A 16,510-nucleotide genomic window follows, 5' to 3' on the forward strand; every position below is an offset into this window, starting at 1 on the left:
GTGTAGGACAGGCTGGAAGTGTTAGACCTCAACCATGGCTGTCGAGAATAGGGGGATAAACCCCTCAACTCCCTTACCCTCAGGTGGGATGACCCTGAGGCACGTTCTGTATCACGTCCCAGAGCTCTCCAGTGAGAGTGGGCCGTGGTCACCCACAGTGGTGACTTGCTTAATAACACACCCTTTGCCGACTGCTCTCCTTCCTCTGTCTTACTTCCCTACTCTCTACTGGTGTCTCCTAGGATCACCTCCCAAATAAATGAGTTACCCTTGAATCCTTTCTCAGGCTTAGCTTCTGGAGGAACGCAGACTAAGACACACAGGCACAGGTACATGCATAGAGAGTCCACACAGGCATGTACACACAAGAAACAACACATGCAACCACCCAGAGGCACTCAGAGACACAGCCAGGCACACATGGACTGCCACACCCAGATATGCACACATAGACACACTCATACACACAGACACATGCGTGCACCCTCAGTTATGAAGCAGACACATGCACACACAGCTGTGCACACCCCTTTATTCATTCCATATGCTCTACAGAGGGGACCAGAATGAACTATGGGACCTCTCCTCCAGAAGCACATAGATCCCCAGATAGAATAAGGACTGGCTCCAGTAGACATGGGGGAGGAGGATCTGGCCTGAGGGAGTCTGAGCAGCCTGAGCCCTGCAGGGTCCAGAGGAAAGGCATCCATTCCTTGTGCGGGTGGAGGGTGAGGCATTTGACCCAAGGTTAGAGGGCAGGATTTCCCCCAAAGGGCCTGGACACGGGGCCTCCTAGGCAGAGGGAACAGCACAGAACAGGCACAAGGGTAGGAATGTCTGGCCCAGGAAGCGGGCAGGGTGCAAGGCGAGGCTGGAGAGGGAGGAGGGGCAGAGTGGATGGGCCCTGAGGAATCTGGCCTTATTGGATGGGAATGAGGGAGCACAGGGCAAGCCCCAGGAACTGCTGACAAGCGTAATCACTCCATATCTACACCACACCCCTTTCGCCCTCCTCCAGGACCAGAAGACAATTCCCAGTCCCTCTGGAACTCAGTCTCTCCTCTGCACAGGGTGGCTGCTCTGGCCCTGAGCATGTGAGTGATCTATAGGGGTTGAACCTACCTAGGACTCAAGGGTGACTCACCACAGGAGGCCTCTGTCACCAGATGAACTTCTCAGCTCCTGGCAGCTGGGCTCAGAGGGGCCAGTCCCCAAGGGGGCAGGGGAGCAGAGGGTGGGCAGGAGGCAGTGGAGGAGAGTCCATGCCAGGCAGGCCTGTCACTGCCCAGCTCAGACTGGAGAAGCTGTGTGTCTCCTCCATTCCACACCTTTCCCTGCTGGGGCCTGGGGTGCCATGTCACTGTGGAAGACCTGCTTACCCTTCAAACCCCTCCACATGCCTCCTCCTGGAAGCCCTCCATCCTGCCAACAGAGGGACACCCTCAGTGCTGGGCTGGCACCACTCAGGGGATACTCACTGGGCTCAGCCTGCTTGGTGGCCCTTTCTCTCTGGCTCCCCTGGAGCACAGGCTCTAGTGTTTATCACTGCTTCCCCAACTGAGCCGGGCACAGGGGCTGCTATACTGTGCATAATGACTGACGATCCCAGAGCAGGGTGGGGCACACAGCTGGCATTCCGTAGATGCTTGTGGAATTGAATTGCCTGCTCCCAATTCCATAGAAAGTTCCTCCTTGAGTCTTAGCATCACTGCGGACCTTGGGAGGGATTTCCTGGTGTTACTCAGGCCCAGTGATTCCAGGGATTGAATTGTCAGATAAGTTCGGGTGACCTTTCCCTGTGACCAGCAGCGTGTGGTCACTGCTCTCAAGGAATTCGCAGTCCAGAGAGAGATGGTGAGAAGGCAACAGCAACATAAGCAGTGAGTAGGAGGGAGGCGTAAGAGGGTGGAGATGCCTGGGGTGGGGCTAGAAGAGGTGTCTCTGAGGAGGTGATGTTCAGGCTGAGGCCTGAAAGACTGTGAGTGAGCAGAGTGATGATCTGGGAGACGAGCAGGTCAGACAGAGGGAACAGCCAGTGCAAAGGCCCCCAGGAGGGTCTGAGCTTGGCACGTGGGAGGCCAGTGTGGCATTATGAGGAAGGGGAGACAAAAGAGGCCTGACTAGGCTTGCCTTCAGCCACTTCCTCCAGGAAGTCCGCCTGACCATATCCACCCATTGAGATTAGAAGTGCCCTAGAGGTTATCTACGGATGTTCTTGTTGTACTGACAGGGAAAATGAGGCCTGAGTTGGGATCACAGAGCAAGTTGGGGTCAGAGCTGGGACTTGTTTGGTTTTGAGTCCTAGCCAGGGCATCATAGCTGGCATCATCCTTGAAGGGAGGGTGGGGCTGTCCAGGCCCTCTTTGCCCAGGGATTTTTGGTGAGGTCCCAGGACCACCACATCTGGATCACCAGGGAGCTTATTACAAATGTGGGCTCTCAGCCTCACCCAGACCCATGGAGTCAGACTCTATGACTGGCCTGGGAATTAGCATTTAACCAGCTGCACCCTGGATTCTGGAAACCTTGTGCCTTAGACGTCCTGTGGGGTGGCCTTGGCAGGCTCGCCCCATTTGATGACCAGCAGAGTGACCCTTCTGTGGCCCTGCTTCTCAAACTGATGGATGGCGGAGTGGGGACATGAAACCACAGGATAAACTGGGGCATCTTCCAGAATACCAGCGTGACTTGGAGTTAACTGGTCCATCATTAAAACATTAATTTGATACTAAAAAGCGGAGTAGATGCTAAACTTACTTGACAGTTTAAGATAAAACTTGAGACAACAAAGGACTTTCTAGTATGGAGTTGGCCACTTTGGGACAGTTTTGGCCTCTATCTCTGCTGTTGGGGGTGAAAGTCTTCAGGCTCTCTTAAGTTCTACTGGGGCCTGAACTATTTAAGGTTCTTAGTTATTCTTCTTTCGTGTGTTAGGATTAAGGATTCAGGCTGTGCAGACAGACAGACTTGGGTTCTTCATCTTCTTCTTTCTTTCTTTCTTTTTTTTTTTTTTTGCTGAGGAAGATTGGCCCTGAGCTAATATCTGTGCCAATTTTCCTCTATTTTATATGTAGGTTACCACCACAGCATGGCTGATGAGTGGTGTAGGTCTGTGCCTGGGATCTGAACCCAAGAATCCAGGCTGCCAAAGCGGAGTGTGCCGAACTTAACCACTAGGCCGTGGGGCCAGCCCCAGACTTGGGTTCTAATCCTGGCTCCCCACTTACTAACTCTGTGCCTCAGTTTCTCCATCAGTAAAATGGGCATAATACTGCACTGCTCCTGGGGTTGTGGCTAAGACTTCCCATGGCATTTGGTGTAGAGTGACTCTGCAGTAAATGAAAGTTGTCAGTTATTTTTTTTGCTAGCACTATTTCACGCCGGTTCACTGCACCACAATTCAAGGTTCCTTGGAGGAGGGAAAACTGATTATCCTCTGGCCTCTTGGGCACCTAACCCTATCTTCCCACCCCAAACACTCTGGGGGCAGTCAGCAAAGTCCTGCTGTGGGGCTCAGGGAGCTGTGGTCTGCATCCTTCTATCTTGCCCCAGGTCCCTGGGGTTGGGCTGGTGTCTCCAAACCCCCCTCAGCTGGGCAGTGGGATGTAGGGACAAAGTAGCCATGGCTACTGTGGACTGGACATTATGCTCCCCATGGCCTCACTAGGAGACTGAAGAGGCTCAGTGACTTGCACAAGGCCACAGAGCCAGTCCATAGTCTAGGATGGGGCTGTCCAATATAGTAGCCACTAGTCACTTACGGCTGTTTACATGTAAATTAAAATTAAATAAAATTTAAAATTCAGTTGCTTAGGCACAGTAGCCACATTTCAAATGTTTGATAGTCACATGCGACCATATCATATTGGACAGTGTAGATACAGAACATTTCCATCATCACAGAAAGTTCCCTTGGTCACATGGATCTAGAGCAGTGGTTCTCAGCCTTGGCTGCCCAATGGACTCACCTGGGGATCCTTTAAGAAACACGGGTGCCTGATCCCATCTGCAGAGGTTCTGCAAGGCAGCCAGGGCTGAGAACCGCTGCTCTGAAGCTCTGCCTGCATTATCTACCAGGGAATGTTATCAGCTTTGAGTTCAGACCTTTGGTGCACGTCTGCATCCCGCCTCCAGCCCACATGGGCAGAGCCAGGGGGCGAGGGGCCCGCAGCTGTGTGGGATTTGCTCTCTTATCACAGCTGGGTTGCGCTGGTCCCTTCCCCTCTCCCTGGACAATGTGAAATGGAGGCCCAGCATCTCTCATGGGTTGCTTGGGGCTATGGGAGGGAGGGCATGGGTCATGCTCATGGCACGTGAGTAGGACTCAGCACATAGAAGCTTCCCCATCTGATCTGAGTGGACGTTGTGGAGTGTGGCTACTGCCAGCTCTGTGTCTTTACACCTCCTGGGAACTGGTTCCAGGGATCCCTGAGTCCATTGACATCACTGTCCCAGGTATTGCCATGGCAGCTCTAGTCATGCCACCTACTGTTTGCAACATGGAAGTACAGGCTCAAACTGGACACTTACCCGAAGGGACACCCCAGTGTCTCCACCAGTGTGGGTTTCTTACAAGAGTGGCCACTGTTGAATGGAAGAGCAGGGCTAGGTGAGATTGAAGGCCTGTGGCCCCATCGAACCTCTCCCTGCTTTGAGGTGTGACCTGCCTTTAGACAAGGCTGACCTGCAGGGGCATGCCAGTTCCACAGTGGGTACCACTGAGGCTCAGAATTGCAAGGGGACTTCCTGGGGAGGGTCACCCTGCAGGGGTCACTCCCACAACAGGCAGTCCTGGTACCATAGCCCCATCTAGGAGGGGTCTCTTTTGGCTTACCTCAGCCCCCAGGAGGGGACATGTGGCCCCCTAACCCTTTGAGACCAATCCCCATGAGTCTTGTCCACATTTGTGGCCTTACAATCTGGTCTTACTCCTGAGCCCATCTGCTTTGTCCCTGCTCCCCAGACATTCCATGTTCAGTCCTGTTACAAGACCTTTGCCTAGGCTGTTGCCTGCACCGGAACTGTCCTTCCTTTTCTCTCCTGTCTACCTACGCCCAACTTGTGCTGCCAAGGTCAGATATCCTTGCTCCCTCAGAGAAGCTTTTCCCAATTACCCTAACCCCTCCCCATTCTCTCCAGCTGAGAACAAGTCCTGCTTGTCACAGACCCCATTACAGTCTATGAGGAAGCTGTCATGATTCATTTACGTATTGGGCACACATTCACTGTGCCCACACTCTGTCCAGACTCTGTGCTGGGTGCAGGAGTGCAGTCACGTCTGTTCCCCAGAGCTCATGTTCTCAGGGTGTCAGTTGGTCATATTCCTGGAGGGAAATAAAGCAGGGAAAGGGGAGGATGGGTTGGCATTTTAAGTAGGGTGGTCAATGAAGGCTACACGGAGGTGACGTTTGAAAAAATCCTGATGGAAGTGATGGGTTGAGCCAGGTGGACACAGGGACAATAGCCAGTGCAGAAGTCCTGAAATAGGAGCGTGCCTGGCACACTCCTGTTCAAGGAACAGCAAGAAGGCCAATGTGGTTGGAACAGAGAGAGCCAGGGGAGAGAGGTGGGAGCAGAGGCAGAGAGGTGGTAGCTAGATCACTGGAGCAGAGGAGGCACATGACGAGACTGAGGTCGTGGTAAGAAGTCACAAGTGTTCTTATTGTATTAAGTGGCAGCTCAACATCAAGCTCTGACGTGAATTAATAGCTCATGGAATCCTCCCTCTCCCCTTGTGGCAGGTATGTTATGATTATTTTACAGTTGATGATATGGAGGCTGGGAGAGGTGGCGTGACTCCTGCTAGATCACCCAGCTTGGAGATGGCAGGGCCTGCACTCACCCCTGGATCTGCCGGCCCCTAGGACAAGCCCTGAGCTGCCCTGCTCAGAGTTTTAGACGCAGGCCACCAGCAGTTGCAGGGCTGACTGATGGCTTTGATGCGGCTTTCCAGGCACAGGTTGCGCTGGGCTATGTGGGTGGGATCCTTGCCTTTCCTCCTCCTTTCTCTGCCCCACCCTGGGGTGTCCTTGGCCCTTGGGCAGGGGGCCTGGAAGTGATGACAGGGTGAGAGGCTCTTGCAGAGGGCCTACCTGTGGGCTTTGTATGAGGACAAGAGACAGCCCTGCCACAGAGGTGCTTGACAAAGAAGCTCTCTTCTAGCCCCCTCAACGTAGAGGTCCCCCCAACATTGAGACTCCTCCAACATTGAGGGTCCCCCCACCAATATGGAGGTCCTACTCAGAAATGGTGTCTAATCTGATGGAGGTGGCTTGGGTTAGGGGCTGCTCCATCAGAAAGTAGAGGCACCAATCTTGATTTATGCAGGTTGTGCCAGAGGGGGATCCTGAGTTGTCTATGTAGCGTTGGCAGAGTCAACCTCTCTGCATTTTTTGGAGAATAAATGAGCAAGAGGGTGTGGGGTATCCCCAGCTCCTCCTCCCTGATGGGTAAGGATAGAAGACAGTAGGATATGGAAAGACTAGGGATGAGTAAGATCTTCCAGTGCCTCTCACTTTAAGCAAAGCTGACATTTGAAAACCATTTTATAGAGGGTTTCTCTAAATTCAGTTTAGTAGATTATGAGCTCTTGAAACAGGCAGAGTTACCCATTGATGATTAAGTAGCTAGGAACTAGTTTTGTTTCCTTTTTGCAATTACTGATTATAGCTTTTAGCGGTTTAACCTACCCATCGATAACTGTGCTGCTTAGGCAATATGCTATCTGATTCCCACTAGGCTCCTATAGATAACATCTCCCTGGAGCCTGGGTCACCATGGTAATGTGTGTGTGAGCTGTTTTTCAGGAATTAGAACTCCTTGTCCACTTCAGGCTGGTTGAGACCACCAACTCATCAACTGGGCCTGTGCAGATGTTTGATAGGTGACCTTTTGACGTCAAGAGGCTAAAAACTCCACTCTCAGATCATGCTAATGCCACCATTTTGTGAACAGGGGTCCTATGAAGAGGCATGAAGTCCGACTATTCTTGCGCATATCATCCATGACCTCACCTCTCCTCACCTCCAGTCACCTACCTCCACATTTCAGACCACCTTGCCCCCATCCCATAAATATCCCTGAGTCCCTGTTTTCAGGGAGGCAAATCTGAGACTCATGCTCTCGCTTCCTCGCATGGCTGCCTTGTGAGTAAACTCTCTCTCTGCTGCAATCTTGTCATCTCAGTATTTGGCTTTCTGGGCGGCAGGCAAAAACGAACCTGGTTCGGTAACACTCCTGTAGACCAGGGCTATTCCATAGCTAAAACTGACCAAACACAACAACAAGACAAAAGCAAAAAACACCACTCAACAACAGCAATAAAAGAACCCTAAGTTTAACAGATAGATTTTTCTGTATTTAATTTTTTTTCTTAACTTTTTCACCTTAAGTGTTCAGCCAGCTGGCAAGAGAACAGCTCATTAAGATGCAAATGTTGGTGGGAAGGCTTCAAAACCATCCTTTGAACAGTGTTGATCAATTTTGGGGTGTGTGTGAGTGATACTAGTCGTTTTAAGGAGAATTTCAGTGTCTAAGCTAAATGAACCTGAACATTTCTAATGTGAAGGAACAAATTCTAGGCGAAATCACAGAGAAGATGGGATTAAGTGTATCTCTGCTTCTCGTGTCTGGCCCCTGACTTTCCAAGTCCAAAGGAGAGACCCACTCCATATGCCAGGTACCCACATGTGCCAGTTTCTGAGTTTACTGAACTGGGCTCTGGTTTGCAGGTCCCAGTATACACCATCTTAAGTCTCAGGACATAGTGAGAAACGTCAGAACCTGGCCAGAGCCTAATCAGTGTTGGATTCTGGCCAAACTGGCCCGCATAGGGGAGGTGATGGAAGGTTCCTGAATCTTGCAAAACATCCGGTGGGGGTCAGTTCCAGGTTGGGAAGACGCCAGGAGTGAGGCAGCGTAGAAGGGTCTAGGCACAGCCTGGGCCTTCTGACAGCAAAAGGTGACGGCCTCTGGTGGCCAGGCCCCTGGATTGTTTCCTTCTCTTTTAAACATGTAATTTGTAACGGCTTCTCAGGCTTCATCACACTCCCTCATATTACAAATAGGGAAACTGACGCCCACAGAGCACAGGTATTTTTCCCCTAAGGTCACACAGGGAAGCAGGGCAAGAACTGAGAATGGAACCTACGTGTCTCCACTCCGCAGGTGATTCTGAGTGACACGGATGATCACTGAGTGAGTGTTCTTTTAAATCGACGCTCGTTTTAAGCGCGTTCGGAGGAGCGAATCATTTAAAGAATTCCCAAGGAGCGAATAATGGGCTCTCAAGAGGGTACTGAGCGAAAACCTGGCCTCGCGGGCGCTTTAAGAGGAAACATATCAAATGACACATGAGTCCTCCATTTCCGGGATCCTTCACGCCTTCCCTTTGGGTGGTTAATCCCGGTCTCGCCCTCAGGACATCTTGGGAAATGTAGTTTCACCTTCCTCCTAACACAAGGTGGCGGCCGTCTTGGAACTGCATTTCCCAGAAGGCTGTGCTCCCCATCTCCTTACCCAGGCTACGGGCCGGTGGGGCGACCCCCTCATCCTGGGCTTTTTCATTTCTCAATGGGAATGAGTGACAGTGGACAAAGGCCTTTGGTGGCGCCGTCCGCAGGCTGCCGAGCCTGGCGGAGGTGGGCGCGGAGACCGTGGAGCCGGCCCTACAGCACTGCTTCTGGTCTGGGGGCAAAAAGCAGAGGCGCCGCGTCTCCTTTAATGGCAGTGGGCGGGGCGCGGCGACGCGACCCGCGTTGCTATTGGCGGCGGTTGGGGGCGCGGAAACTGAACGGGCCGCAACGGCAGCCTCTCCCTCCTCGGGTTCCTCCGGCGCCTGCGGCGCCCTGGGCCCTGCCATGGCCGCGCCTTGCCCGGTAAGTTCCTGCTGGCGGTGGTCGTCCGGGCCTTAGTTTCCCCTCGGGGACAATGGGCGCCTGGCCGGGGCGATGGCTGCGAGGGGGCGGGTGGGGCGCCGGGTTCCGAGCCGGTCCTCTGCGGCCTCAGTTTACCGTCTGTGCAGGTGTCGCTGGAACGGGGAGCTAGTGAGCGCCTCCTGCATGCCAGGCCCTGTGCGGGCTACGGGGACGAACAAACCAGTCCCTGCCCCCAGGATTTGCATCCTAGCGGGGAAGACACTAGTACGGCCCAACTGGAGATGTGACTTGCAGGTGTGGCCAGCGCCGGGCTTCTCTGGCCTCAGTCTGGCCATCCTGAACAGTGGGTGGCTGAATGGGGGCTTGTTGAAGGTACACCCTGCTCCGACCGGCGAGAGAAGCACTCCAAAGCCCCTCTTTTGGAGAAGTTGTTTCGAATCTGCCTGGCCTTCTGGCTAGGTTAACAGTCGGGGAGGCTGAGGCTGGCCTATTGGCCCCCTTAGCCATCTAGGGGTTTGAGCAGAGGGCCCAGACTAGGATCGAGACCTTTTGACCCCTGATCTAATGCCCTTCCCAAAAGGTTCCCAGTCCCCCTCGTAAGCCACCTTTGGGGGAGACCAGGAAGCACAGATCCTGTGGGATTGGGGGAGAGGATGTTGGGAGATTTCAGGGCCCTCTGGTCAGAGATGGACCTGAACTTGCTTCTGTCCACTGAACCTAGAGGTGGGACTAACTTCCCTTGTTTGTCCAAGAGGCTCAAGTAGTTTCTGCTCTGTTGGGGCCCTCCCTCAGCTGCCGCTTTTTCTCTTGTTGAAAGGGGGCCTTAGGCAGATGTGTTGGGAGCGGAGCTGGGCACAGGGCCATGGGGGCCTTTGTTCTTGTTACAGCTCTGTGGGGTGGCAGTGGCCTTGCCCTGCTCCAAGCACATCTTTTTTCCCAAGAGTAGGCTTTGCTGGGCTCTCTGGTGCACCCAAAGTGCTTCTTTGAGGTTTCTGATGTTTGGGGTAGGGAGAGATGTTTGCATGGCTAAGATATAACCCTTCAAGTGCTAAGACACTAGCTGCTTTTGGGTGGAGAGAGTCTCTGGAATATTATCTCCATGTCTTCCTAAGCAGTGTCCTGAACTGCCGCTTCTCTGATGTTGGGTGGAGTGGGGATGGTGGTGATGCCACCCAGGGGCCTGTCCAGGCTGACTTTTGAGTTCACTGGCCAGTCTGCAGTGGGATTGAGGGTACAGGATCTGATTCCTGAGATTAGGGGTGCTGAAAAGCCCCCATTTTCTCTCCTTGAGTCCTTAAAGAAAATAACTATTGGGATATTATTCACATATTCTAAAATTCACCATTTTAAAGTGCAAAATTCAGTGGTTTTTAGTACATTGGCAGTGTTGTGCAATCATCGTCACTAATTCCAGAACATTTTTGTCACTCTCAAAGAGAAACCCATACCCATTGAGTGGCCACTCCCCTTCCTCCCCATTTCCTCATCTCCCCCAGCCCCTGGCAACCAGTAATCTATTTTCTGTTTCTATAGCTTTGCCTATTCTGGACATTTCATATAAATGGAATCAGACAAAACGTGGCCTTTTGTGTCTGGCTTTCACTGAGCATAATGGTTTCAAGGTTCATCTATGTTGTAGCATGTGTCAGTGCTCCATTCCCTTCTATTGCTGAATAATATTCCATGGTATAGATATACCACCTTTCGTTTATCTGTTAATGGACATTTCAGCTTGTCCACTTTTTGGCTAATATGAATAATGCTGCTGTGAACACTTGTGTGCAAGTTTTTGTGTGAACATCCTTTCAATTCTCTTGGGTATTTACCTAAAATTGCTGGGTCATTTGATAACTCTGTGTTTAACTTTGTGAGGAACTGCTGAACTATTTTCTACAGTGGCTGTTTTTTCATTTTTTTAAAAAGATAGTTTGGTTTATTCTAGCTCTCTCACATTTTCATATGAATTTTGGGATTAACTTGCCAATTTCTGTAAAAAAAAGAAAAGGCCCCTGAGATTTTGATAGGGACTATGTTGAATCTGTAGATTAATTTGGGGAATATTGCATCTTAACAAAGTACTGTTTTCCAAACTATGAACATGGATGTCTTTCCATTTATCTAGGTCTTTTAAAATTTCTTTCAGTGATGTTCTGTGGTTTTTACTGTGTAAGTCTTGCACTTCTTTTATTAAACTCTTCCTAAGTGTTTATTTTTTATGTATCATAAACGGATTTGTCTTTTTTCAGATTGTTCATTGCTGGTATACAGAAATACAGTCAATTTTTGTATATTGATTTTGTATTCTGCAACCTTACTGAACTCATCTATTCTAATAATTTTTGAGTCAATTCCTTAGGATTTTCTATATGCAAGATCATGCCTTGAGCATTTTTAAACCCTCCTGGCTGTTATAGGAAGAGTCTTGGCCCCGGGGAAGCCCCTGCCTCATCCAGGCTTCACACATTTGACCTTGGCTCTCCCCCAGGAGGACCCCTCATTGGAGAGGCATTTTAAGGGCCACCGAGATGCAGTTACCTGTGTGGACTTCAGTTTCAACACGAAGCAGCTGGGTAAGAGGAGGTGTCCTGTCCTAGGCACTAAGTTATGAGCTGAGTAGGTCAGGTTTCCCCATGGGAGGTGTGGTGTGGGGGGAGCAGGGCACAGTGAGGACCCAGATGCTCTGTCTAGACCTGCATCTTGCTTCAGCTGGCCAATTCTCTGTGCACTGGGCTTCATGAGCTCCATTCTACATGCAGAGTGTGAGACTCAGAGAGGTTGAGGGCCTTGCTAAGGTCACATAGCCTTTGAGGGTGGGACCGGGTTCTGGGCTTTTCCCACTGCTCCTCAGCCACCTCTTGACTCTAGCCTGAGGAATGGGCCCTAAACAATGGCTCTTTTTCCTTGGGTCTTCATCAGTTCTGTTGTCCACAGTAATGTGGGCACAGCTTCTTGTTGAAGACGCCTAGCAGTGAGAAGGATGTGGAGCAGAGCTGGGTACTCCCCTCTGCCCACTGCCCTTGTGCTGCAGCTGAGAACCCCTGCTTCTTGGCCACTTAGGGGTTTGTACACAGCTGTCATGGCTATGGCTTCCTTGTTTCTATGGATGAGACTCCCCTTTCATCCTGTGGTCAAGGTCCCCTGCCAGAGGCTGCTGGCCTTGTGCCCACTGTAGATTAAGAGGAAACTGGGGGTCTGCTGCATGGCAGAGTGGTTAAGTTTGTGCTCTCTGCTTTGGTGGCCCAGGGTTTCCCTCATTCAGATCCTGGGCACATACATGGCACTGCTCATCAGGCCATGCTAAGGCGGTGTCCCACATAGCACAACCAGAAGCACCTACAACTAGAATATACAACTATGTACTGGGGGGTTTTGGGGAGGAGAAGAAAAAAAATGAAGATTGGCAACAGATGTTAGCTCAGGAGCCAATCTTAAAAAAAAAAAAGAAAGAAACTGAAGTCATTTTTGGTCCAGTTTTGGGACCTCTTATAGGCTTCTGATTGAGTTGAGCCCTCTCAGTGGTAAAAGGCCCATTGGGTTGGGCTGGCTCCGCAGTTTCGGGAGGACGTGCTCTTTAGTGTCCTCCTACGGAGAGATATAGGACCCCATGGGTGACAAGTTTTCCCAGAGGCCCCTTGGGTTGCAGCCCAGGGCTGGTATGTGAAGGGCATCTCTTGGTCTGGTTCCTGTGCAGACCTGCTGCTTGGAGAGCTGACAAGCTGTAGCTCTCCAAACTCCTGGTCTACAGCCACCGGAAGTATGGCCTCTCCCCAGGGGGCCGGTGGAGCTAGGCTGTCAGGCTGCATTTGCCTGCCGTTCCCCAATGTCCTGGTGGAGGTTCAAGGCCCACTAGAGCTGAGGGTCGTAGCATCTCCTCTCTCCTCAGCCAGTGGCTCCATGGACTCATGCCTCATGCTCTGGCACATGAAGCCCCAGTCACGTGCCTACCGCTTTGTGGGCCACAAGGATGCTGTCACCTGTGTGAACTTCTCCCCTTCGGGACACCTGCTTGCCTCCGGCTCCCGTGACAAGACTGTCCGCATCTGGGTACCCAATGTGTGAGTTATAGACTTTGAGGGGCTTGTGTGAGTCTGGGGCCCTGGTGCCAGAGTTGTCCCCACCCAGACCCCCATCCTGGCTCTGGACTGGTCACAGTGGGACATCTACCCCTCTTCCAAGGAGGTGCCATCAGAAGCTGGGGCTTCAGTTGGGGCCTTCCCTTGAGGTGGGGAGAGGGATTCTGGGCTGACCCCGGCCATCCTGGAAGGGATTCCACCTGCTGGTGCTTGCACGTAGGTAGGGGGAGAGGAGGCAGTGCTCTGCTCTCGTGGGGAGGCTCTGGCCTTCCTTATTGGGGACTGAGGCACTCAGGCCTGGATTGACTTTGAGAGGGGCCTCTGAGGGATGGGGAGAGCTGCAGTGTGCCCTTGTGTCGCTGTTATGAGTGTCCTGACTCTGGATGCCTGTCCCCACAGCAAAGGTGAGTCAACTGTGTTTCGTGCACATACGGCCACAGTGAGGAGTGTCCACTTCTGTAGCGATGGCCAGTCCCTCGTGACAGCCTCTGATGACAAAACAGTCAAGGTGTGGTCGACTCATCGCCAGAAATTCCTCTTCTCCCTGAGCCAGCACATCAACTGGGTCCGCTGTGCCAAGTGAGTATCATCCTGCCCGGAGATCCTTGGAGGGACCTGGAGGTTGAGAGGCATAGAGGGGCTGCCAGGTGCCAGCATCTTGACCTTGGGCAAGTTACTTAGCCACTCTTGAGTCTTCCTGAGCCTCAGCTTCCTTGTCTGGGAAATAGGAACAGTGATAGTTTCTATCTTATAAGTTGTTGAGAACCTTCACTGAGCTGACGTGAGACAAGTCAGTTAGTTCATTGCCAGCCACGATGACTCCCTGATGTCTGTGCTGTCGCAGCCCAAGGCAAGTCAGCAGGGGCAACTTATTAGCAATAGCAACACTAACAGTAAGATGATGTCAGTCCTACCACTATACATTTTCTTGTATTCCTCGTAGTAGTCCTGCAAGCTAGGTAATATCACTCCCATTTTATAGATGAGGAAGCTGAGGTTCAGAACAGTGCAGTATCTTGCCCCAGGGCACATGGCAGGTAAAGTGGCAGAGCTGGGATTTGAACCCGAGTCTCTGGTGCTAAGGCTCGCCTACTTTCCTCTGGGGTGGTCTGCTTCTTAGAGGTTGATTTTTCTCCAGAGCTACCTTATGGGGGCCTGAGCTTCTGAGGGGGGTCGGTCTGGAGACTGGCCCTCTCTTTGGTGTATGGGGGAATGCTGTGGGGATGGGAGCCAAGAGACCCAGAGCACATTTCAGGGTCCAAGAATTGCAGACACAGACGTGCCTACTTCCAGCTTATTCTGTTCCTTTCAACATAAATTTCTTGTGTCAAATCTCAATGCTCCAGAGGAAGAGGTTTGGGGGTGTCTGGGGACACTGGGAAACCACGGAGTCAGAGGTTGGGGACTGTTACCATGTTCTGCTGGGGACCCCATTCAAGTTACTTGTTCCCCAGAGCATTCATTCCTTTGTCCTTGGAAGCCCTTGATTGCGCTGAGAGGCCTCACCATCAGACTCCTGAGAACAGGAGGGACCAGGCCAGCAGACAAGTGTTGAGCCCACAGTGGGCCTTTGATGGTGGGTCCCCAGGACCTCCACATCTTTTTGTTGGCAGGCGATGTTTTGCTGACCCATTCTCAGAGTCACATGTAGACTCAGGGGACCTGGGAACAGGATAATGATGTTGATGGTGGGCTTTGGGCTGCCTTAATGCTAACAGCACCAGCAGTCAGCACTCACATTGCCATACACCATGTGCAGTGCCAGGGGCCTCCTGTGCATGGCGCTACTGCCTGCTGACCACGAGGTGGGCACTATTCTTACCCATCTCACAGAGGGGAAGCCCTGGCCCAGGATCACTCAGGGTCAGAGCATGACATATAGCCCCGGCTGGTTCCTGGGGTTGGGTAGAGGGAAAAGCAGGAAGGGTGGCTGTGGAGGACCGTGTGCAGTACCCATGACGATGGTGTGACTCATGCCCTGCCTGGTTCAGGTTCTCCCCCGATGGGCGGCTCATCGTGTCTGCCAGTGATGACAAGACTGTCAAGCTGTGGGACAAGACCAGCCGGGAGTGTGTCCACTCATACTGTGAGCATGGCAGGTGAGTCCCCAGAGCCTGTCCTCCACCTACAGGTGCTCAAGAAAAGCACAGACCTGAGCATGAGAAGGCCCCAGTAGCCTTCTGTGGGCGCCAGCAGCCTCGTCTCTGGTGCTCCCTGCCTTCATGTCTTTTCCTGTTTGAGTGGAATGTTCAGCCTCATCCCCATCCCCACAAATAATGGGAGCACCTAATCTCAAGGTGTGTAATTCTTGGGGCCTCTCTTTTCCCTTCACTTTCTAGTTCTCAGAATTGACATGTCTGTCTGAAAACAGTTGAACCCAGACCCCCCAAAAGCATGTTAGCATGGAACCAGCCCTGGGGGTCTAGTGATTAAGATTCAGTGGTCTCACCTCTGTGGCCCAGGTTCATTTCCTGGTTGTGGAACCACACCACCTGTCTGTTAGTTGTCATACAGTGGTGATGGCTCACATAAAGGACTAAAAACTAACAACTAGGATACACAACCTTGCACTGAAGCTTTAAAGGAAAAAAAAAAAGCATGTTAGTATGTTATCTGTGGTGGTGGCTTTATAAATGAAAGGCTCGTCAGGTTCTTGTAGTGGGTGGCGGCCGTTGTATTGTGCCACATCATCGAGAGAGGGAGGAGCCTGCATTTGTGCAGGGACTCACCTGTTCTGGGTTCCTAAATGAACCCTGGCCCTTCCCCATCAGCAGGGAGCCCCAGGTAAGGGCTCCTCTTGAGAGCTGGCCATGATACCAGCCTGGCTGTCACGTATGGGTTTATTGAGGGCCCTTGGCCTGTCTCCTGGAGATAGGTGAGCCAGTGGCTCTGGGGCCCTGCTGGCTCTTCGTGTGTGGGCCTCAGCTAGCAGGGCCTTCCCTGCCTCCAGCTCTGGTGAGGGCACAAGCTCTAACTCTGAGAACCCCCAGCTGCTGCTGACCTTTGGTCTGAAGACCACTTTCTCCACTTGTATTTAGAAGTTGATGCTGGGACTTGCTCCCTGGTAAGTCCACTTCATGTCACTGCTAGCCACTGTTCCCACTCTCTCCTTCTTGCTCTCCCTCAGCCACCTGGTAAAGAAACAGGTCAGAAGGGAGGTATTCTGGTCTGAGGGAACAGCATGAACAGATTTACAGGGATGGGAAAGTGCTGGATGGTTTTGGGTCTGTTCTGAGTCAGGGCAGACCTCCTATAGCACGTGGTGGCCCCTGTCTTTCCAGCTTTGTCACTTATGTGGATTTCCACCCCAGTGGCACATGCATTGCCGCCGCCAGCATGGACAACACGGTGAAGGTGTGGGATGTGCGGACTCACCGACTCTTGCAGCATTATCAGTGTGAGTGTCCATGAGCAGCAACGGTGGGACTGTATGTTGCCAGGCATCTGGCTCGTTGCTGCGGTGCTTAACTGGGCCTGATGATAGCACTGGCCGGTGGGAAGGAGTCTCGGGTCTGTTGAAATCTCCAGGGGCAGGTAGTCTGTGGCATGGCTGTCCTGGCT

The 16,510-nt window shown here is 52.1% G+C and overlaps 1 protein-coding gene across 11 annotated transcripts in view; it reads left to right on the forward strand.

The window, feature by feature from the left end:
* The window catches only part of POC1A (POC1 centriolar protein A), a 95,770-nt gene that overhangs the window by 14,020 nt on the left and 65,240 nt on the right, over positions 1 to 16,510 (forward strand). For 2 of the 11 annotated variants that reach the window (XM_023620345.2, XM_023620341.2), the window contains exons 1-6: positions 8,734 to 8,876; positions 11,362 to 11,446; positions 12,760 to 12,931; positions 13,349 to 13,528; positions 14,941 to 15,048; positions 16,231 to 16,346. In XM_023620345.2, coding sequence (XP_023476113.1) covers positions 8,859 to 8,876; positions 11,362 to 11,446; positions 12,760 to 12,931; positions 13,349 to 13,528; positions 14,941 to 15,048; positions 16,231 to 16,346 — 679 coding nt within the window. In that variant the 5' untranslated portion in view covers positions 8,734 to 8,858. Of the gene's footprint in view, positions 1 to 8,250; positions 8,877 to 11,290; positions 11,447 to 12,759; positions 12,932 to 13,348; positions 13,529 to 14,940; positions 15,049 to 16,230; positions 16,347 to 16,510 lie in introns of those variants that run through there. The other 9 variants (XM_070237499.1, XM_070237497.1, XM_070237498.1 and 6 more) reach the window with 7 other exon arrangements.

The sequence above is a fragment of the Equus caballus genome, chromosome 16, assembly GCF_041296265.1.
Source record: "Equus caballus isolate H_3958 breed thoroughbred chromosome 16, TB-T2T, whole genome shotgun sequence".
Taxonomy (NCBI): domain Eukaryota; kingdom Metazoa; phylum Chordata; class Mammalia; order Perissodactyla; family Equidae; genus Equus; species Equus caballus.